Here is a 20,714-nt window from a genome sequence, read left to right as displayed (position 1 = left end):
CTATGTGCATTGAAGCAATATTTACAATCACCAAGATATGGAAGCAGCCTGAGTATCCATCAATAGATGAGTGATAAAAGAACTATGGGACATTTACACAATGGAATTCTACTCATCCATAAAAAAGAGGAAAATCTTACCCTTTGCAACAGTATGAATGGACCTGGAGAACATTATGGCTAGTGAAATAAGCCAGTCACAGAAAGACAAATACCATATGATTTCACTTACATGTGGAATCTAATGAACAAACTGAACTAACAAGCAAAACAGAAACTCATAAATAGAGAGCAGGATAACAGCTAAAGTAGGAAGAGGTTATGGGGAGGAGGGATTGAGCAAAAAGGATAAAAGACTCATGGACGCAGACAACAGTGTGGTGATTGCAGGGGGGAGGGGACTATAAGGGGACTAAATGGTAATGGAAAAAATACAATAAAGATTAAATCAAAAATAAAATAAAATAGTCTACCATTTATTAGCTGTTTCGCTTGGGAAAATTATTTAATATATTTAAGTCTAAGTTTTTTTGTGAAATGGGGCAATAATAGCAGGGACCCAGTCTTTAGTAAAATGAAGGTGAGAATAAATTGATTTCATAGGAGTACTATGAGAAGTAAATGAGAAAATACATGTAAGGTGCTTAGCACAACTGGCATATTTATTTAAAGATAAATGTAGTATTTAAAAGAGGATAGAAAATGGCAATGTAGGCAGACATGGCTCGCCTCTTCATACAACCACATCAAAATTATAACTAAAGTATAGAACAACCATCACTCAGAACCACCAGAAATTGAGTTGAATGGAAGTCTGACAACTACAGAATTAAAGAAATCACATCCATCGAGACTGGTAGGAGGGGCTCAGATGCAGGACAGCTGGTCTCTCACCGACCTGTGGTGAATAAAAATTCAGGATGGATATCTGAGGTGTGTACAGGCCCAGCCCCATACCAGGCTCCCCAGCCCAGAGTTCCAGTGCCAAGAAGATAAGTTGCCACAACTTCTGGCTGCAAAAACCAGTGGGGATTAAGTTGATGGAAGAAACTGCTGGAGCCACAAGCAGTGCCTATTAAAGAACCCACACATGGACTCACCTACTCAGACTCACTCTGAGTTCCTGTGCTGGGGTGACAGCTGAAAGGGCACCAGTGGCATACGGGGAGAGGCTGAAGTGTCTGCAACAGGGCAAGCAGAGGACATTGTCCTTTTCTGAGTGCCCCGCCGCCCCGCCCCCCCCCCCCAGAGCCATGGAGCCAGGAGGTTGGTGCTGTATTTGAGACTCCATCAACCTGACTAACATTGTTTTACTCACCTTAGATATCCTCAGAGAGTCTGCCCCGCCTAATTTATGGGCCCACCCAAGCTGCTTTTCCATATGAATGGCTGCTTCATAACTTCTAAAACCTATCAAACAGGCAACAGCTGGCCTCAGTAAGCTCCAGACCAGGCACTAGCAGCAGCCAAATTAGTTTCATATCTTGGCTTCACCTGGGAATCTCCTAGCCCAGCACAAGCAGCAGTTTTCTCATATTGCTTTATAGCTCAGGAAGGGAGGCCCTAGGCAAAACACAGGTTGGGGCTGACCTTGGCCTGCACCACCTGAAAACTCCATGGCCAGTGCATCCAGTGGATAGCTACAGACCACTTCAGAGCACCACCACCCTGCGCCTGCACAGAGGGCGGAGGTTGGTGGTCAGTGGTCACAGCCAATCCTTGCAGCTGACTGGCCTGGGTAAATCCATCCTATTGGTCTGTCAACAGCAACCAAGGTTCAACTACAAGGGGGGGGGGATACTTAGTCCACACAGAAGGTACATCTCAAGTACCAGCTTTGGTGACACGGGGAGACTGTGCCCCTGGAACCCACAGGACACTCCTACATTTGGCAATGCTACCATGACAGGGAGTCATAGCAGCACCATCTAATACATAGAAACAAACACAGGGAGGTTGTCCAAATGAGGAGACAAAGAATCATGGCCCAAATGAAAGAACAGATCAAAACTCCAGAAAAAGAGCTAAACAAAATGGACATAAGCAATCTATCAGATGCAGAGTTCAAAACACTGGTTATAAGGATGCTCAAGGAACTTAGTGAGGACCTCAGCAGCATAAACAAGATCTAGTCAGAAACGAAGCATACACTAATTGAAATAAAAAACAATGTACAGGGAAACAACAGTAGAGTGCATAAACCTGAGAATTAAGTCAATGATTTGGAACATAAGGAAGCAAAAACCAGCCAATCAGAACAAGAAGAAAAAAGAATCCCAAAAAAATGAGGGTAGTGTAAGCAGCTTCTGGGACCACTTCAAGAGGTCCAACATTTGCATCATAGGGGTGCCAGCAGGAGAAGAGAAAGAGCAAGAAATTGCAAACCTATTTGACAAGATAATGAAAGAAAACTTCCCTAATTTGGTGAAGGAAATGGCATAAAAGTCCAGGAAGCACAGAGAATCCCAAACAAGATGGGCCCAAAGGGGACCACACCAAGACACATCATAATTAAAATACTAAGGGTTTAAGATAAAGAGAGAATGTATAATGCAGCAAGAGAAAAGCAGATAGTTATCTACAAAGGAGTTCCCATAAGACTCAGCTGATTTCTCAAAAGAAACTTTCTAGGCAAGAAGGGGCTGGCAAGATATATTCACAGTGATGAACAGCAAGGACCTACAACCAAGGTTACTCTATCCAGCAAAGCTATCATTTAGAACGCAAGGGCAGATAAAGTGCTTCCCAGATGAGGTAAAGCTAAAAGAGTTCATCATCACCAAGCCCTTATTACATGAAATGTTAAAGGGAGTTATTTAAGAAAAAGATCAAAACTATGAACATTAAAATGACAACAAACTCACAACTATCAACAACTGAATCTAAAAAATAAAAACAGCCCTGGCTGGTGTGGCTCAGTGGTTGAGTGCCAGCCTACAAATCAAAGGGTCACTGGTTTGATTCCCATCTAGGGCACATGCCTGGGGCACAGTCTAGGGTCATGGGCCAGGTCCCCAGTAGGGGGTGTGTGAGAGGCAACCACATATTGATGTTTCTCTCCTTCTCTTTCTCTCTCCCTTCCCCTCTCTCTTTAAAAAATAAAATAAATAAAATCTTAAAAATAATCAAAAAATAAAAACAAAAACCAACTAAGCAAACAACCAGAACAGGAATAGAATCATAGGTATGGGGATCATTTGGAAGGTTATCAGTTGGGAGGGGGAAGAGGGAGAATGGGGGAAATGGTGCAGAGATCAAGAAGCATAATTGGTAGGCACAAAATAGACAGGGACATGTTAAGAATAGTGTAGGAAATGGAGAAGCCAAAGAACTTACCAGTCTATGCATGACCCATGGACATGAACTAAGGGAGGAGGGACTGCTACAGGGAAGGAGGGTACCTGGAGGAGCGGGGCAAAGGGAAAAACCTGGGACAACTGTAACAGCATAATCAATAAAATATACTTTAAATAAATAATAAATATAAGAGGATAATCTGTAGAACAACAATTTGCTTAGGAAAAACAAAAACTGTTTAAGACTCGTTTAAAGCCAGCTTTATCTGGCTCCAGTTTTAGGTGGGTCCCAAAGAAACAACTAAAATATTTGAAACAAACAGTAACCCACTAGGACTCTAGGTCCTTTTCCCAACCACTATCCTCTTACAGTGGGAGCACTCCCGTGGTGTCATGTAGGGGGTTGCTTTATCTCCGAGATCCTCCCCCTCACCTGAACCAAGAAACTCAGATGGCATGTGCTGGATTTAACATTGTTAGACAGTGAAAGCCTAATTGACTGGAAGGCTCTGTAGGAGAAGACAGCCTGTGGTGTTTGAGTATTTCCCCTAAGCAGATGAACATGCCTCTCTGTTTATGTAGCTTGTGTTCGTGTACTCACAGAGAATGTCAATTGGTGTGTCAAAACAAGAGGTCTTAGTGCTCACCTGGGAACAAGCTGGGGCTTTGGGTGACTTAGCCAGTACTGTTCTCACTTGGGGCAGGTTCCTGAGGTAAGTCACAATGAGTCAGATGCAGTATGTAGCTTACAGAAAAGTAGCTACCACCAAACTGCAAGGAAATTCCTGGGTTTGTGAAGAAAAAACACTTTATTAGTATTTTCATCTTTTTTATTCTAAAATATATTTCATTTATTTATTCACAAACTTAAAAGCACTACATATTCTTTGTTTAAATTTTTATTGTTATTCAATTACAGTTGTCTGCATTTTCTCCCCATCCCTCCACCCCATCCCAGCCGAACCCACCTTCCTCCCCCGCCTTCACCCTCCCCCTTGATTTTGTCCACGTGTCCTTTATAGTAGTTCCTGTAAACCTCTCTCCTCACTGTCCCCTCTGGCTATCGTTAGATTGTTCTTAACTTCAATGTCTCTGGTTATATTTTGTTTGCTTTTTTCTTTTTACCAAAGGTTCTACAATGCCCCAGTTACTGCTTTGAATGAATTCAGATCCTCATTTGGTTTGATCAAAGCTTAGTTAGAAATGCCACAGCCTTTGTGCAGGTTATTAGCTTTTTCTAAAAGCAACTGTAATGGATGCCTCACCTTGATCTCTGCAGCAAGAACAGCTCTCGCTCATGTGACTTTCATAATCGCTGTTTCCCACAGACTCACATGACATTATTGATGCCGAGGTGACCTGCAAGGCATCCCAGATGGAAGTGTCCATATCGAAGTGCAAACTCTTCCAGCTTGGCTTTGAGAGAGAGGGTGTGAGAGTCAATGACAGACAGTGCACTGGCATTGAAGGGGAAGATTTTATCTCCTTTCAGATCAACAACACCAAAGGGAATTGTGGAAACATTGTACAGGTGAGAAACTGAAGCTGGAAAGAGCACCTGGCAGAGGTAGTAACTGTCAGGGTGTTTGCACGTTGATTGTCCTTAAAGCCAACTTCATGATGGTCCAGTTAGAAATATCCTCCATGGAAAGCAGCAAAAGATATGTAGAAAATGGAAGACATAAGGAGAACGATTATTTAGTGATAAGTGGTTGATTGCATGGAAAGAGCACAGCAGGTGACAAGCTTCTTTCCTTGGTTTGCTCTATCTGCTGTTATCCTTTGCTGGGCATGTTCACAAAATTTTGTTACCTCTCTTACCCTTATTATTCTTCCAGGTAAATACAGCTGAATTTAGCTATTTTGGGAGGTAAGGGTGTCCCAGATATCATTTAAAAAAAATACAGCAAGGTCCCAACTTTTGGTGTCAGATTATCTAATACATAGGCTAGCAAAGCCTCTGGTTTCTTTTCTTCTTCCTGTTCCTTCTTGGTGTGTGTGTGTGTGTGTGTGTGTGTGTTTGGTAACTGTTTTTATTAACACTTATATCAGGCAGTAAAAGGAATAAGAAGGTGTTTGTGGGTGCATCTCATAAAATATTTGTTGGAGGACAGATTTTGAATTAAGAACATTAAGAATTAATAAGAAGACCTGTAGCCCTGGCTCCCATGGCTCAGTGGATTGAGCACCAGCCTGTAGTCTGAAAGGTCACCAATTCAGTTCCTGGTCAGGACACATGCCTGGGTTGGTGGCCAGGTCCCTGGTAAGGACATGCAAGAGGCAACCAATCTGTTTCTCTCACACATGTTTCTCTCCCTTTCTTTATTCCTCCTTTCCTCTCTCACTAAAAATAAATAAATTCTCTTAAAAATAAAAAAGAAGACTGTATTAACTTGTGATGGTGGTCCTTCCTGTTGTTCCCTGCTTGGGTTCCCTGAGGTACCTGGGAGCTGGCTATAGTTAGAATTCATGAAGTCAATCTCTGTTATCCAAGGTTATCAGACTAAAGCGTGTCATTGATATCTGTTGTAATATGTTTTTTGGTTTTTTTTTTTTAAATTCTGAACCTAGCTCCATACTGATTCTACTACCCTCTGAGATATGTATGAAATGAAGCCTTTTCTCCACTTTTAGGGCATGAATTTGAAATGCAACCCACACCCTCACTCCCAGAGTTAATGATATCTGACCTCCCTTTGCTCTGCAGTCCAACGGCACTCATATCATGTATAAGAACACAATCTGGATAGAAAGCGCCAACAATACTGGCAACATCATCACCAGGGACCGTACAATCAACGTGGAATTCTCATGTGCTTATGAGCTGGACATCAAGATCTCCTTGGACTCTGTTGTGAAGCCCATGCTCAGGTAGAGACCACACAAGCTGCGCACCTTGCTGTGTCTTTGCATTGGCAGTTAGGGTTGGCAGAGTCAAAATGGCCAGCTTTTACCTTTGAAGCACTGGGAAAAATAATTCATATTTTCTGCCTCTTATTTTCTTCCTTAAACTAGCACTGTTCAGTAAAACTTTCTATAATGATGAAAATGTTCTGTATCCACACTATTGAATACAATCGCTATATATGGCTATTGAGCACTAGAAATGTGGTTGGGATTGCTGAGGAATTGAACTTTTAATTTAATTTAATTTAATTTAAATTGCCACCTGTGGCCAATGGGTACCATTTTGGACAGTGCAGCCTTAGACTTTGCTACTATCTACTTTGCCTTCCCTCTTCATTTTCAGCTTGGAAAAATAGTAGGTGATTGAATGAATATAATTGTGTGAGGTACTCCACCTCATGATTTTTTCCCTTTTAGCGTCATTAACCTGACAGTTCCAACCCAAGAAGGCAGCTTCACCACCAAGATGGCACTCTACAAAAATGCCTCCTACAAACATCCTTATCGCCAGGGTGAAGTGGTGTTGACAACTCGAGATGTGCTGTATGTAGGGGTCTTTGTGGTTGGAGCTGATGCCACACATCTGATCCTGACCCTGAACAAATGCTATGCAACACCCTCCCGTGACAGCAATGATAAACTTCGCTACTTCATCATTGAAGAAGGGTGCGTAGCCTCTCATTAAGGACAGTCTCAGAGCCTTTAGGGCAATGTTAGTCTACATCATTTTTTAGAGAGCGGAATAGGAGCTGATATTTGTTGACTACTTACAAGGCCAGCATTTTGCATCCACAAACTATCAAATTCTTATTACAACCTTTAAGGGAGATATTAGAAGCCTCATATTATAGAAGAGAAGGCTTAGGCTTAGTGAGAGCAGCAACTTGCTTAAAGTCACACTGCAATTTTGAGGTAGATCCCCAGTGCATATGGCATTAACCACAAATGTATCCTGCCTACTTTAAATTTCAGTTTGAGAGAAATGTGGATCGTCTACAAGTGAAAGAATGTAATGAGAATAACTGAAGGTGACCAGGACATCTATTACAATTTAAAAATAATTAGAATAATAACCTATAAAATAAAAAAGTTTCTTTTTAGTCACCACTCTATGACCAGCAACTGGCATATTCTCTGAAATATAGTGATTAGGAAACAAAATCCATTGACTGAATCAAAAAGACTGTAAATCAAACAATAATGATAATTATCTTTATTTTTTAAAACACTGGTTGTGTCAAGCAATGATAATTCTTTTACCAGCTTTACTGCATACATATTTAAACAAAATAAAATGTACTTTTTTAAAGTATAAAATATAGTGATTTTTAATAAATTTACAAGAGGAGTGCAACCATCACCATAATCTAATTTTAGAACATTTTCATCACCCTAATACAATAATTCTTAAAGCAGATGACTGATCAAATTTTTTTCTGTTAAATGTGGTAGAGATCAATTCAAAGTAGCTTATGCAAAAAACAAGGTGGTTAACAATCACAAAAACAAATCACAGAAGTGGAAATAGCTTCAGATATTATTGGATTCAGGGGGCCAGAAGCTGTCCCTTGTCTTTGTCTCTGTTTCTTCCTGTCTCTGATCAACCTTGTTAGACACTGGCAATCCTGGGCTTGTGTTCTTACAGTGTTGGAGCCACAAAGAGTGAGCATTCCTCTGACCCTCCTTCAGGAACTCCTGGAGAGGGGCATGGTTCGTCTCTCTCTCTCTCTCTCTCTCTCTCTCTCTTTCTCTCTCTCTCTCTCTCTCTCTCTCGGATCACATCTTCTCCTTTGTTTGGAGGGGCTGCAACACGAAATTGCCTGGTGTTGAGGAGGATGAAGTTCTCCTCAACCCTCTTATGGTCCTTAACTGAGACTGAAAATTAAAGAGAGACATAGTAACAGAAGAAAAGCATCCAGATTGATTTAGTACAAGTTTTACCTGACACTGGAGCCTTCATAGGGAAATTAAGACCCAAAGAAATGGTTAAAGCTGAGTGTTTTATGCTAGGTTAGATGAAGAGTGGGCATTCATAGAGCAGTATGATAGGTCAGAGTATGATGTGATTGTAGTGAACTGGAGAAACTCACCAAGCCTCTTTTTTCAGGGTCTCCTCTGAGTCCCTTTGTTTTTGGAGATAAGGATGCTCCTTTCCTCGAGGTACGGGGGAATACCTCTCACATGAAAGTTTTATGACATGTTTCAGGTGAAAAGGGTCAAGGAGAAAGTCAGGATGACCTTCCTACTTCTGCCATTGACTCAAATTCATTCACCTTAAAATAGTCAATATGCCAAGGTGTATCTTGGGTTGGCACCATGTGGTAGTCAGGAAGTGAGTGCTGTATATACCATAATTAGCTTTAAGGTTGGAGATGGTTCCTCAAAAGAAGAAAGGTATGGTCCTGGCAGGCAAGCAATAAATAGCTACTTTTTGTGGATGAAACAGGTTTAGAGAGATTAGATATACAGCTAACCCTAGGCTACCCAGCCAGTAAGAAGAGGAAGAATCCTTCAGGTTTCAAGACACACTGACTTCCGAACTGGCCAGGTGTGGCTTGTGGCATGGGTTGCTGAGGCAAACTGGATGTTTCAGCAAAGGAATCACTAAAGCATTTGACTTTCTGAATTGGTTTTTAGCCTCTTGAGAGGCAAAGGGAAGGACTTGGTGATTACTTCATGTCTTGTAGGCCTAGTGCTCAGGCTAACATCACAATTCTCCTTTTCTCAATTTGTCTTCCCTCCCCTGTCATAGTCCTTTCCCAAAATGAAAGGGCTAAGATCTGAGCCACTATCAAATGCAAGCCCAGATGATAGCTTTGTGCCTCCTTTGAAGGTCACTGTGGCATTGAGCATTTTAAAAATAGTAGTTAATAGACTTGACCCCAAGAGGGAGAGAGAGAAAGTAAGCATGTTCATAGATCTCAGCTTTCTCCAGCATCTGAATGAAAGTCTTCAAATTAAACTGTTATTGAGCACAAAATGATTTTGTGATGTGGGAGAATTTTAATTCATGAGTCTTTTTGACCTTGGAGAGATGTGGGTATTGTTTTTTTTTTCCAGTGAATTTGCAGGAAGAGTGATGCTCAATGCTGAATAAATGAGCAGCAAAATGGGGCCACAAAAATTTTGAGGGGTCATTGTTCCTCTCCAGCTATGTGGAAGGCAGAAACTGCACCAGCGTCTATTAGTGACTTAGAAGCTTGGGGACATGCAAGTTATGTCTCTTTCCTCTTTATTTGCCTACACAGAGGAAAGGATAGTCTTTCCTCTGAGAGTGGACAAAGAATTCTAGTGTTTGCCTTATTTGCTCACACTAAGGCAACTGTCTTTCTTCCCCTGCACCCCTTCCTTTTGTCCTATGTTTTTCTGTTATCTAAACCTCAAGTAATCTCTCTGGTAGTTAGGGTTCTGGTTAAGCGGGAAGGTCTTGAAGATCAAGGGCTGTGAATATTTTAGAATCTTTGAGCCTATTTAGATTATTCAAATGAATAACAAAGACAGAAACAGTTGGCAAATTTTTGTTTCAAAACATTAGGAGACTATTGCCTTGCAGACTAGTTACTAAACAATATGTGTGGGAATGCTGAAGGATTATTTCAATTTATAATTTTCCTATTAACTAAGCTATTTAATTCTGTAGGCTAGGGGAAGGAAACATAAGAAAAAGAGTCACCCTTTTATTTTTATCCATTGAAAGAACTTTGTTCTCACAAGCTACCCTTGACCATGGCAGCACAATTCATTCATTCACTAATGTGTACCTTCCACAAAGACTCGACATGCCCCACAGTGTGTGCAGGGGGACACACTGAGGGTTATGGTTTCATTCGTGCCCTCTAGGGGCTCAATGGGGTACTGTTGGCAAATCCAGGTAAAACCCCTTGTTCCTGCCTGGTCAGGGCAGGACTAAGGAATATTTGTAAAGGCAGAGGAGCCATAGACCAGTATTGGAGAAAGAGCAGGAGTCATGCATGTGGAGAACTGCAGAAAGACTTCCTAATAGGGGAGAGCATTATGTGAAAAGGTCCTGGGGCATAAAAGATTGGTAGGTTTGGGGAACTCTAAAGAGGACAGGCAAGACATCTGTACCTGAGGGAGGGTGGTAGCTATCATTGCTTGTTGGCTCAATGCCACAAAGAAGAGGAGGAGCTGAGAGAAGAGGCTGTCACTTCAAGACAATTCTTCAGCTGTCCTTGACTGCTCTTTCTTTTCCTCTAGCCCACACCTAGCTCAACAAGGGAAGATTTCCCATAGGATTTGAATCATGGGATCCTCCCAAACTGATAATTAACTGAAGAAAGCCCAGAAGTAATCTTCTTGTGTTTGTTAAATTGATACCAGTAATACACAGCATTATGAAGGAACGGAACGCAAAACTGAAAACCTGAAGCTTAGGGACATTGAGTTCTGTCCCCTTAGTCATTGTGTTTTTACTTGTATTTAGGGCACTAATTGGAGGTGCTGTTGGATGCTTTTAAAACAAACTAGGGGGAAGATGGGGGACATCTGTAATAGTGTCGACAACAATATAAAAAGTTAAAAAAATAAACTGTAAATATAAGGGAGTGGTAATAAATGACAAACCCATGCAGTCCAGAGATCACCTTCAAATGCAAAGGCCCTGTTACCATTTACAGTGGTTTTATATGAAATATGAAAGTAAGAAGCAAAGATTTTTTTTCTGAATAGGTGTCAGAACATTAAAGATAACACTATTGGCATCGAGGAGAATGGTGTCTCCCTGACCTGTCGCTTTCACGTCACAGTCTTCAAGTTCATCGGGGATTATGATGAAGTTCATCTTCACTGTGCAGTATCACTCTGTGACTCTGAAAAGTACTCCTGTAAAATAGTAAGTGAGAATGTGAGAAGTAAATGCTTAGCAGTGTTTTCTTGCTGCCCCAGCTTCCCCAGCATGGGAATTACGAGTGCCAGGATCTGTGAGGCTGATGAGAGTTCTGCGTGGCTAGAACTCTCTAGGCCTCACAGCACCTGGAAGTGGCTGAATTGGAATAGTCCTCAGATGCTTAAAAGCAGCAGTCATCTTTGGTGGGACAACAAGAGAGAGAACATAGTGGAATGATGTCCACTTAACTCCTCTATCTCTAAAATGTCAATGTTTCATTGGTGTAACACTAGATTAGGTTTTCTCAAACCTCGGGATTATTGACATTTTGGACCAAATCATTCTTTGTGTGGGGACTGTCCTGTGCATTGTAAGACACTTAGAAGCTTCCTTGGACTGTACTCACTAGATGCCAGTAGCACCGTGCCTCCCTCCAGGTTGCAACACCCAAAAATGTCTCCTGACTTTGTCAGTTGTCCCCTGGGAAGCAAAAGTGGCCCATTTGAGAACTTTGCACTAGCATCTCAAGGGGACAGGCCTCTTAATCTCACGTGAGCAGTGCCAAGCTCCACTCTACTATGGAAGCAAACTCCTGGGCTCAGGATGTTCTTTGGACAGGGGTTGTTCTATAGCTCAGCTGGAGCCATTCCAGGGCCTGAGGCTCTGGAGGGGCTGGTGGGATGACGTGACAAACCAATCCTCTCTTCTATGCCAGGGGTACATCACCGCCACATATAGTTAATATCATTAAGATTTTATTGCACTGGTCCCTAACTTTTAACATTCCAGTTTTCCACCTAACCCATGTTTGCAAAATTGAGATGTGAATTGTAGTCAGAGCTACTTATACATGCTGCTGCAGACATTGTTGCCTGATGGTTCCCAGGAAGGCAGCCTCTTTGAATCTAATCCTAGTGTGGGGAATATATGTAATTCTCTTCAACATAAAGTCTAGACTCCCAGTGAACTCAGTGATCAAAAAGGCAATGGTTCTAATTAATCTGAACAGTGGTAGAGCTGGAGGCTGGAACCACTGCCTCTTAGAGGTGAAAACAAGGTTTAAAAAAGGGAGGGAGGGGGGTTTGGCCGGGGTGGGGTGGAGGGATGAGGAGAAAAAGCATACAACTGTAACTGAATAACAATAAATTGTTTTAAAAAAGATATCAGCTTAATGGTGTGAAATTTTCCCACTGGTGTTCTGTCTTTCAGAATTGCCCACAAAATTCCAGGATTGCCACAGATTATGCCAAAGAACCTAAAGAACAGATCATTTCAGTGGGACCTATTAGGAGAAAAAGTATGTATGTTTCACGGACACACTGTAAATCATTAAAACAGTGGGTTTGAAGGCTTGGGGAACCTCTTGCCTGTGTCTCACCTATAATGTGAACCTGGTGAACGAAGAGGTTGAGATACTAGTTTGAGAAGACAGTCTACTTCCATAATGACATCTTTTTCTTGACTCTCAAAAACTCACAATCACATCAGGCTTCTCTTTTTCCTCTCCTCTCTTTCAAGCCTTGCCCTTGGATATGAGTCAAAGAGTTTAACTGTCCACAGTTACTTTGACTCGCTGCTCTTTTTTAGGGCTGGACTGGTGTGAGGACAACGGAGGGTGTGAGCAGATTTGCACGAGCCGGGTAGATGGGCCTCTGTGTAGCTGTGTGACAGGAACGCTGCAGGAGGATGGCAAGAGCTGCAGAGGTAGATGCACACCTCCCATCCAGGGCGGGCGCCGGGGCACAAGGAGTCCTCCACGCTGAGGGGGATCCATAGCTGAGGTGCAATCATTCAGCTGCTAACCTATGAAAATCCAGAAATTAAGAAGATTAGGAAAACTCCCAAGAAATTTTAGTACCATTTTGGGTTTTTGTTTTTTGTTTTTTTTAACCTTTGGGTCCCTACTCTTTTATCTAAAAGATGCAGGTGATTTTTTAAAAAAAATAAGTTACCCAACTACTTAAGACCAAATATTGGCCTTAAATCTGGCCACCAAGTCTACTTGGGCTGTGGTTGGAATTGCGATGTTTGATTCAACAAACAAAATTTCCTGCAGTAGCCTCAGCTCATGGTTTCCCTGGTGCCCACTGGGGTTAGCTAGTGGGAGTCTTCCAAAGGTTGGGTTAATTCTGCTTCTTTGCAGACATTTGGATAAAGTGGGTTCTTGGCAATGTAATTTCCTTTACTTACTTGAGAACTGAAGAGAGATCTGATCTTTATCAAGCAGGTATGTTTTATCTCAGGACTTACTATGTTCCTTTCTCTTTACAGCCTCTAATTCTTCCACTGAACTTCAAGTTTGGACGCTCCTTCTCATCATGACCCAGATTTCATTATGGCATTTTGTGTATAAATCAGCCATAACCTCATAATTAACTCAAGGTTACTATACAAAGGACTGTAATTCACTTTTCAACTCCCTGTAGGATAAAAGTTTTGTGCCCTTAAGTCAAAGCCCATATGAAAGTGACCAGTTGCCACTGGTCAACACGATGCCACCTGCCTCACATGGTCAGAGATCTGGAAATAAGTGAAATTCCACGCTCCTCTTTCAAAGTACACAGCAGTGCTTCTAAAGCCAGTTGTGGAAAGTACATATCTTGCCTAAAAATTTCAAACTGTTGTCACTAGAAATTCTAATTCACATAAATAGCCAGTAAAGGAAAAAATTCTAGTTAGAAAAGTCTGACTGGAAATCTGACCGGAGAAACCTGTCAACCAGTGCTGTTTCTTGATCACAGTTTTACAAAGAGGGGACCTGTGGGACAACACTGACGAGCAATGGCTGGGAGGTTTCACTCCCTCTCAGGAAGCTTTTGAAAGTTTGGAGTGTCTGACCGATGATGTGCATGTGTTGCTCCCTTCTCTTTATGATGAAGTCCTTCCCTACCCTCGCGTCCTTCAACCTTGCCTTGGCAGCTTGGTCACTGAGTATATTGTTTGCAGACCTTGAGAACCCCATCCCCATCCCATCCCCTCAGACCCGAATCCTTCTCCTTTACAAATCAACCAAATAATTTTAATGTGTTTTATGCTTAAATAAACTTTTTGTTCACGTATTCTCATTACTTGGTGGCTGAAATCATTCTTACTGATATTAAGACTTGCACACTAAATAGCATGCTCTGATTTAAGAAAGGAACCAGAGGCAGCCACAATGGGACCAGGTCCTCACTGCTGGCCAGATTCTGAACGCACTGCTGAATATTCTCATCCTGGATTTAAAAAACAAAACAAAACACTTTTAGCTTTTCCCCAATGATTATGATGTTAGCTGTGGGTTTCTCATATATGTCCTTTATTAGGTCCCTCTATTTCCACTGTGCTCAAAGTTTGTTTGTTTTTTTTTAATGATAAATGGGTGCTGGATTTTGTCAAATGCTTTTTTCTGAATTTATTGATATATTATTTTATCCTTCACTTTGTTTTGTCACATTGATTGATTTGCAGATACTGAACCAACCTTGCATCCCAGAAGTAAACCCCACCCGATCATGGTATATGACCTTTTTAATGTATTGCTGAATTCAGTTGCTAATATTTTGTTGAGAGGGAATTAATGTTCAACAGAGATACTGGCCTATAATTTTTTTTTGTAAAGTCTCTATCTGGTTTGGGAATCAAGGTAATGCTGGCTTCATAAAATAAGCCTGAGAGCCTTTCATTCTCTTGACTTTACTTTGGAAATAGTTTGAAAATGATAGGTGGTAATACTTCTTTGAATGATTGGTAAAATTCACCTGTGAAGCCATCCCATCCAAGGTATTTGTGTGAGTTTTTTTCGTACCAATTAAATTTTGTCGATAATCTTCAATCTGTCCAGATATTCTGTTTCTTTCTGATTCAGTCTTGGAAATTTTATGCTTCTAGAAATTTATCCATTTCTTCCAGATTGTCCAATAGGCTCGTATTTAATTGTAGTAGTTTCTTATAATCTTTTGTGTTTCTCCCGTGTCCCTTGTGATTTCTTCCTTATTCATTTTTGATTGTATATATTTGGGTCGTCTCTCTGTTTTCTTGATGAGTCTAGTGAAAGGTTTATTAATTTTTTATATAATCAAAGAACCAGCTCAGTTTTATTGATTTTTTTATTTTATAGACTTTTTTTACATATATTTTAGCTCTGTTATTTATTATTTTCTAATTCTACTCCCTTTGGGCTTTGTTTTTGTTCTTTTTCTAGTTCCTTTAGGCATACTGTCAATTTTTTTATTTGAAATTTTTCTTGTTTCTTAAGGTTGTCCTGTATTGTTTTTGCTCTTTCCCATAGATTTTTGGTTGCTTTATCTTCATTTATCTTAAGGTATCTTTTGATTTCTTCTACAATCTCATTGTTAACCCATTTGTTGTTTACTAGTATGTTGTTTAGCCTCTATGTGTTTGGGTGTTTTTCTGTTTTTTTCCTTGAAATTGATTTTTAAAAATTTTTATGGAAAATTTGGGATACAGAAGTTTCAGCTGTACAATTTCATAATACATCATCTGTATAATGTATTGTGTGTTCACCATCCAAAGTCAAGTCTCCTTCCATCACCATTAATCCTCCGTTTACCCTGTTCAACCTCCCGCCCCCTCCAGCCCCTTTCCCTCCGGTAATCACCATATTATTGTCTGAGCCTATCAGTTTTTTAAATTTAATCTCTTCACCTTTTTAACTGAGCCCTCAACCGTCCTCCCCTCAACAGCTGTCACTCTGTTCTCTGTATCTATGGGTCCATTTAATTTTTTTGGATTATATTGTTCATTAGAATCCACAGGTAAGTGAAATCAGGTGGTATTTGTCTTTCTCTGACTGGCTTCTTTCACTTAGCACACTGCTCTCCAGGGCCTTCCATGCCAGGGCAGAACAGCATGGGCACTTGTGCTGCTTCCAAATCTTCGCTGTACAATAAAGAATGCTGTCATGAATATAGGAGTGCAGATATTCTTTCAAATTAGTGTCTCAGATTTCTTTTTCTTTAAGTATTTTTTATTGATTATGCTATTACAGGTTTCCCAATTTTTCCCTCTTTATCCCCCTTCCACCCTGCCCCCCCAACCTTCCAGCATCTCCCCCCTTAGTTCATGTCCATGGGTTGTACATATGAGTCCTTTGAGTTCTCTGTTTCCTATACCATTTTTTTTTTGTCTCTGCCTGTCCATTTTATACCTACTAACCATGCTTCTTCTTCCCAGTACCTTTCCCCACCATTCCTCCCTTCCTCCTCCCCACTGAAATCCCTCCGTGTGATGTCCATTTCTCTGATTCTGTTCCTGTTCTAGTTGTTTGCTTAGTTTTTGTTTTCATTGCTTTTCTTTTCTTTTAGGTTCATCTGTTGATAGTTATGAGTTTGTTGTCACTTTACTGTTCATATTTTTGATCTTACTTTTCTTAGATAAGTCCCTTTAACATTTCATTTAATAAGGGCTTGGTGAAGATGAACTCCTTTAACTTGACCTTATCTGGGAAGCACTTTATCTGTCCTGCCATTTTAAATGGAAGCTTTGCTGGATAGAGTAATCTTGGATGTAGGTCCTTGCCTTTCATGACTTCAAATACTTTCCAGCCCCTTCTTGCCTGGAAAGTTTCTGTTGAGAAATCAGCTGATAGTTTAATGGGCACTCCTTTGTAGGTAACTCTCTCCTTTCCCCTTGCTTCTTTTAGGATTTTCTCTTTGTCTTTTATCTTGGGTAACTTAATGATGATGTACCTTGGTGGGTTCCTCTTTGGGTCCAAATTCTTTGGGACCCTCTGGGCTTCCTAGACTTCCTGGAAGTCTATTTCATTCACCAGATTGGGGAAGTTTTCCTTTATTATTTGTTCAAATAGGTTTTCAATTTCTTGCTGTGGTTCTTCTCCTTCTGGAACCCCTATAATTCGGATATTGGAATGTTTCAGGTTGTCCCAGAGGTTTGTAAGTCTCTCTTCACTTTTTTTGAATTCTTGTTTCCTCAGTTTGTTCTGGTTGGATGTTTATTTTTCCCTTTTGTTTCAAATCATTGCTTTGAGTCCTGGTTTCCTTCCTGTCACTGTTGGTTCCCTGAATATTTTGCTTTATTTCACTTTGGGGATCCTTCATTTGTTTTTTCATTTTTCAACCAAGCTCAATCAGATCTGTGAGCATTTTGATTACCAGGGCTTTAAATTCTCTATCACATAGTTTGGCTATCTCCTCATCACTTAGTTCTCTTTCTGAGGTTTTGCTCTGTTCTTTTGTTTGGGCCATATTTCTTTGTCTTGGCACACCTGATAAGTTATAAGGGGGAGGGACCTGAGGTACTCACCCAAGCAGGGCAACCCTCTTTGCTTCACTGCTGTGCTGCCTGTGGGGAGGGAACAGTGCAGCTCACCTGCTCCTCTCTAGCACACTTTCCTATAGACTCTCATGTGAGACTGGGAGTTTCTCCCTCTGTGGCAGCTGCCCGTAGTCCACAGTCAACTCTGAGTCTCAGTTTCCCCTTAAGTCAGCCTTGATTCAGTTTTTCTGAGCTGGTCCAAGCAGTCCGCTGCCTTACAGGTCTGGTTGATCTTTTCTTTAATTCCTTGGTTGTCAGAGTTCCACACAGTTTCATTTTCTGGCAGTTCTGGTTCTTCATTGATTTTAGATTGGTTGTTATCCTCCTTTTGGTTGTGTGAGGAAGCAAAGGGTTTCTACTTACGTCTCTATCTTGGCTGGAACTCAGATTATTAACCTTTTATGAGATGTAACATTGGTGAGTATGTTCTCCTATTCAGTTGGTTGTCTTTTAATTTTTTTAAATTAATTAATTTTTATTCAGTTACAATTGTCTGCATTTTCTCCCCATCCCTCCACCCCACCCCAGCCAGTCCCACCTCCCTCCCCTACCTCTATCCTCCCCCTTGATTTTGTCCTTGTGTCCTTTATAGTAGCTCCTATAGACCCCTCTCCCCACTATCCCCTCCCCACTCCCCTCTGGCTATTGTTACAATGTTCTTAATTTCAATGTCTCTGGTTATATTTTGTTTGCTTTTTTCTTTTGTTGATTATGTTCCAGTTAAAGGTGAGATCATATGGTATTTGTCCCTCACTGCCTGGCTTATTTCACTTAGCGTAATGCTCTGCAGTTCCATAAAAAAAAAAATTATGGTACATTTACACAATGGAATTCTACACAGCAGAGAGAAAGAAGGAGCTTATACCCTTTGCAACAGCATGGATGGAATTGTCTTTTAATTTTTGTTGATGGTTTCTTTTGCTGTACAGAAGCTTTTCAGTTAAATGTAGTCCCATTAGTTTATTTTTTCTTTTGTTTCCCCTGCCCAAGGAAATATACCAGTAAAAATAATGCTATGAGGAATTTTTTGCCTCCCTTTTCAAATATTGACCATAAAGCTGTGGTCTATTTCTGGAGTTTCTATTCTGTTCCATTGATCTGTATGTCTGTTTTTATGCCAGTGCTATGCTATTTTGATTACTATGGCCTTGTAGTATTTGTTGATATCAGATAGCACGATTCTTCTAGTTTTATTCTTTCTCAAGATAGCAGTATGCACCCAGATTGAGAATCATACACACCCAGACTGAGGATCACAGGCATCCAGACTGGGGACTGAACCCACAACTTAAGTATGTGCCCTGACTGGGAATCAAAGCCACAACTTTTCAGTTATGGGATGATGCTTTAACCAACTGAGCCACACTGGCCAGGGCATGTCTTTGGTATCTTGATAGGAGTTACATTGTATCTATAAATTGCTTTGGGTAGTGTGGCATGTTAATGATGTTAATTCTTCCTATCCATGAGCACTGTTAATGCTTCCGCTTATTTGTACTGTCTTCATTTCCTTTCTTCAGTGTCTTTTCATTTCCTAGGTCGGGTCTTTTACATATTTAGTTAAATTTATTCCTAGGTATTTTTTTTTTTTTGTAAATGTAATGGTTTTCTTAGTTTCCTTCTCTGATAGGTCATTATTGGCATGTAAAACTGCAGCTGACTTCTGGGTATCTATTTTGTATCCTGCTACTTTGTTGAATTCATTTATCTGCTGTAGGAGTTTTTTAATGGAATCTTTAGGGTTCTCTATATACAGTATCACATCATCTGCAACTAATGACAGTTTTACTTTGTCCTTTCCAATTTGAATGCCTTTTAATTTTTCTTTTCTCACTACTGTGGCTAGGACTTCCAGCACTACGTTGAATAGGAGTGGTAAAGCAGACATACCTGTCTTGGTCCTGATCTTAAAAGAAACACTTTCAGTTTCTGCCCTTTCAGCAAGATGTGGGTTTTTCATATAAAACCTGTGTTACCTTGAAATAATTCTCTCTATTCCTACTATGCTGAGAGTTCTTATCATAAGTGGAAGCTAGATTTTATCAAATGCTTTTTCTTCATCTGATCATATGAACATGTAATTTTTATCTGTCATTTTGTTTACATACTACATCACACATAGATTTGCAGGTATTGTACCAACCTTGAATCCCTGGAATAAATTCCACTTGATCATTGCATATGACCTTTTTCATGTATTGCTAGATCAGATTTGCTAATATTTTGTTGATAATTTTAACATGTTCATCAGGGATATTAGCCTATATATTTTTTGAGTCTATTTATCTGATTTTGGAATTAGGATAATGCTGGCCTCATAATATGAGCTTGAATGTCTTCCTTCCTCTTAGTAGTAGTTTGAGATGGATGGGTGTTAGTTCTTTGAATGTTTGGTAAAACTCATCTGTAAAGCCATTCAGTTCAAGACTTTTGTTTGTTTTGAGTTTTTTTATTACTGCTCCAATTTTATTTGTTGTAATTGTCCTACTTAGATTTTCTAATTATTCCTCATTAAGTTTCAGAAGATTATGTTTCTAGAAATTTATGTGTTTTTTTCCTATTGTCTAATTTGTTGGTATATAAGGTATTTGTGATATTTTCTTACAATCCTTTTTATTTCTATGGTATCAGTTGCTGCTTGTCCTTTTCCATGCCTTATTTTATTTATTTGAGTCCTCTCCTTTTTACCTGATGAGTCTACTTAAAGTTTTGTCAATTTTGCTTAACTTTTCAAAGAACCACCTCCAGGTTTCACTGATCTTGTATTTTTTTTTTTAGACTCTATTTTATTTATTTCTGCTCTAAAATGTATTATTTTCTTTCTTGTACTCACTTTGGGCTTTGTTTGTTGTTCTAAGTGTAAAGTAAAACTGTTATTTGTGTTTTCTCTTGTTTTCTTTCTTTTTTAATGTATTTATTGATTATGCTATTACAGTTGTCCCATTTCCCCCCTTCACTCAACTCCATCCTGCCCACCCCGTCCCTCCCACATTCCCTCCCTATAGTTCATGTCCATGGGTCATACATATAAGTTCTTTGGCTTATACATTTCCTACACTATTCTTACCCTCCCCTATTTTCTACCTATCATTTATGCTACTTATTCTCTGTACCTTTCCCCCCTCCCTCCCCCTCCCACTCCCCTATTGATAATCCTCCATGTGATCTCCATTTCTGTGGTTCTATTCCTGTTCTAGTTGTTTGCTTAGTTTGCTTTTGTTTTTGTTTTAGGTGTGGTTGTTAATAACTGTGAGTTTGCTGTCATTTTTACTGTTCCTATTTTTGATCTTCTTTTTCTTAGATAAGTCCCTTTATCATTTCATATAATAAGGGCTTGGTGTTGATGAACTCCTTTAACTTGACCTTATCTGAGAAGCACTTTATCTGCCC

General features: G+C 40.1%; 1 protein-coding gene across 1 annotated transcript in view; it reads left to right on the top strand.

Moving 5' to 3' along the window:
- The window catches only part of LOC112301902 (tubulin-specific chaperone cofactor E-like protein), a 199,192-nt gene extending 185,137 nt beyond the window's left edge, over positions 1-14,055 (top strand). The window contains exons 24-30 of the mRNA XM_045192705.3: positions 4,624-4,826; positions 6,003-6,166; positions 6,620-6,868; positions 10,892-11,054; positions 12,258-12,345; positions 12,636-12,752; positions 13,320-14,055. Coding sequence (XP_045048640.1) covers positions 4,624-4,826; positions 6,003-6,166; positions 6,620-6,868; positions 10,892-11,054; positions 12,258-12,345; positions 12,636-12,752; positions 13,320-13,420 — 1,085 coding nt within the window. The 3' untranslated portion in view covers positions 13,421-14,055. The remainder of the gene's footprint in view (positions 1-4,623; positions 4,827-6,002; positions 6,167-6,619; positions 6,869-10,891; positions 11,055-12,257; positions 12,346-12,635; positions 12,753-13,319) is intronic.
- Positions 14,056-20,714: the final 6,659 nt, after the last annotated feature.

Source organism: Desmodus rotundus, chromosome 7 (genome assembly GCF_022682495.2).
Source record: "Desmodus rotundus isolate HL8 chromosome 7, HLdesRot8A.1, whole genome shotgun sequence".
Classification (NCBI taxonomy): domain Eukaryota; kingdom Metazoa; phylum Chordata; class Mammalia; order Chiroptera; family Phyllostomidae; genus Desmodus; species Desmodus rotundus.
This window is presented reverse-complemented; position numbering and strand designations above follow the sequence as displayed.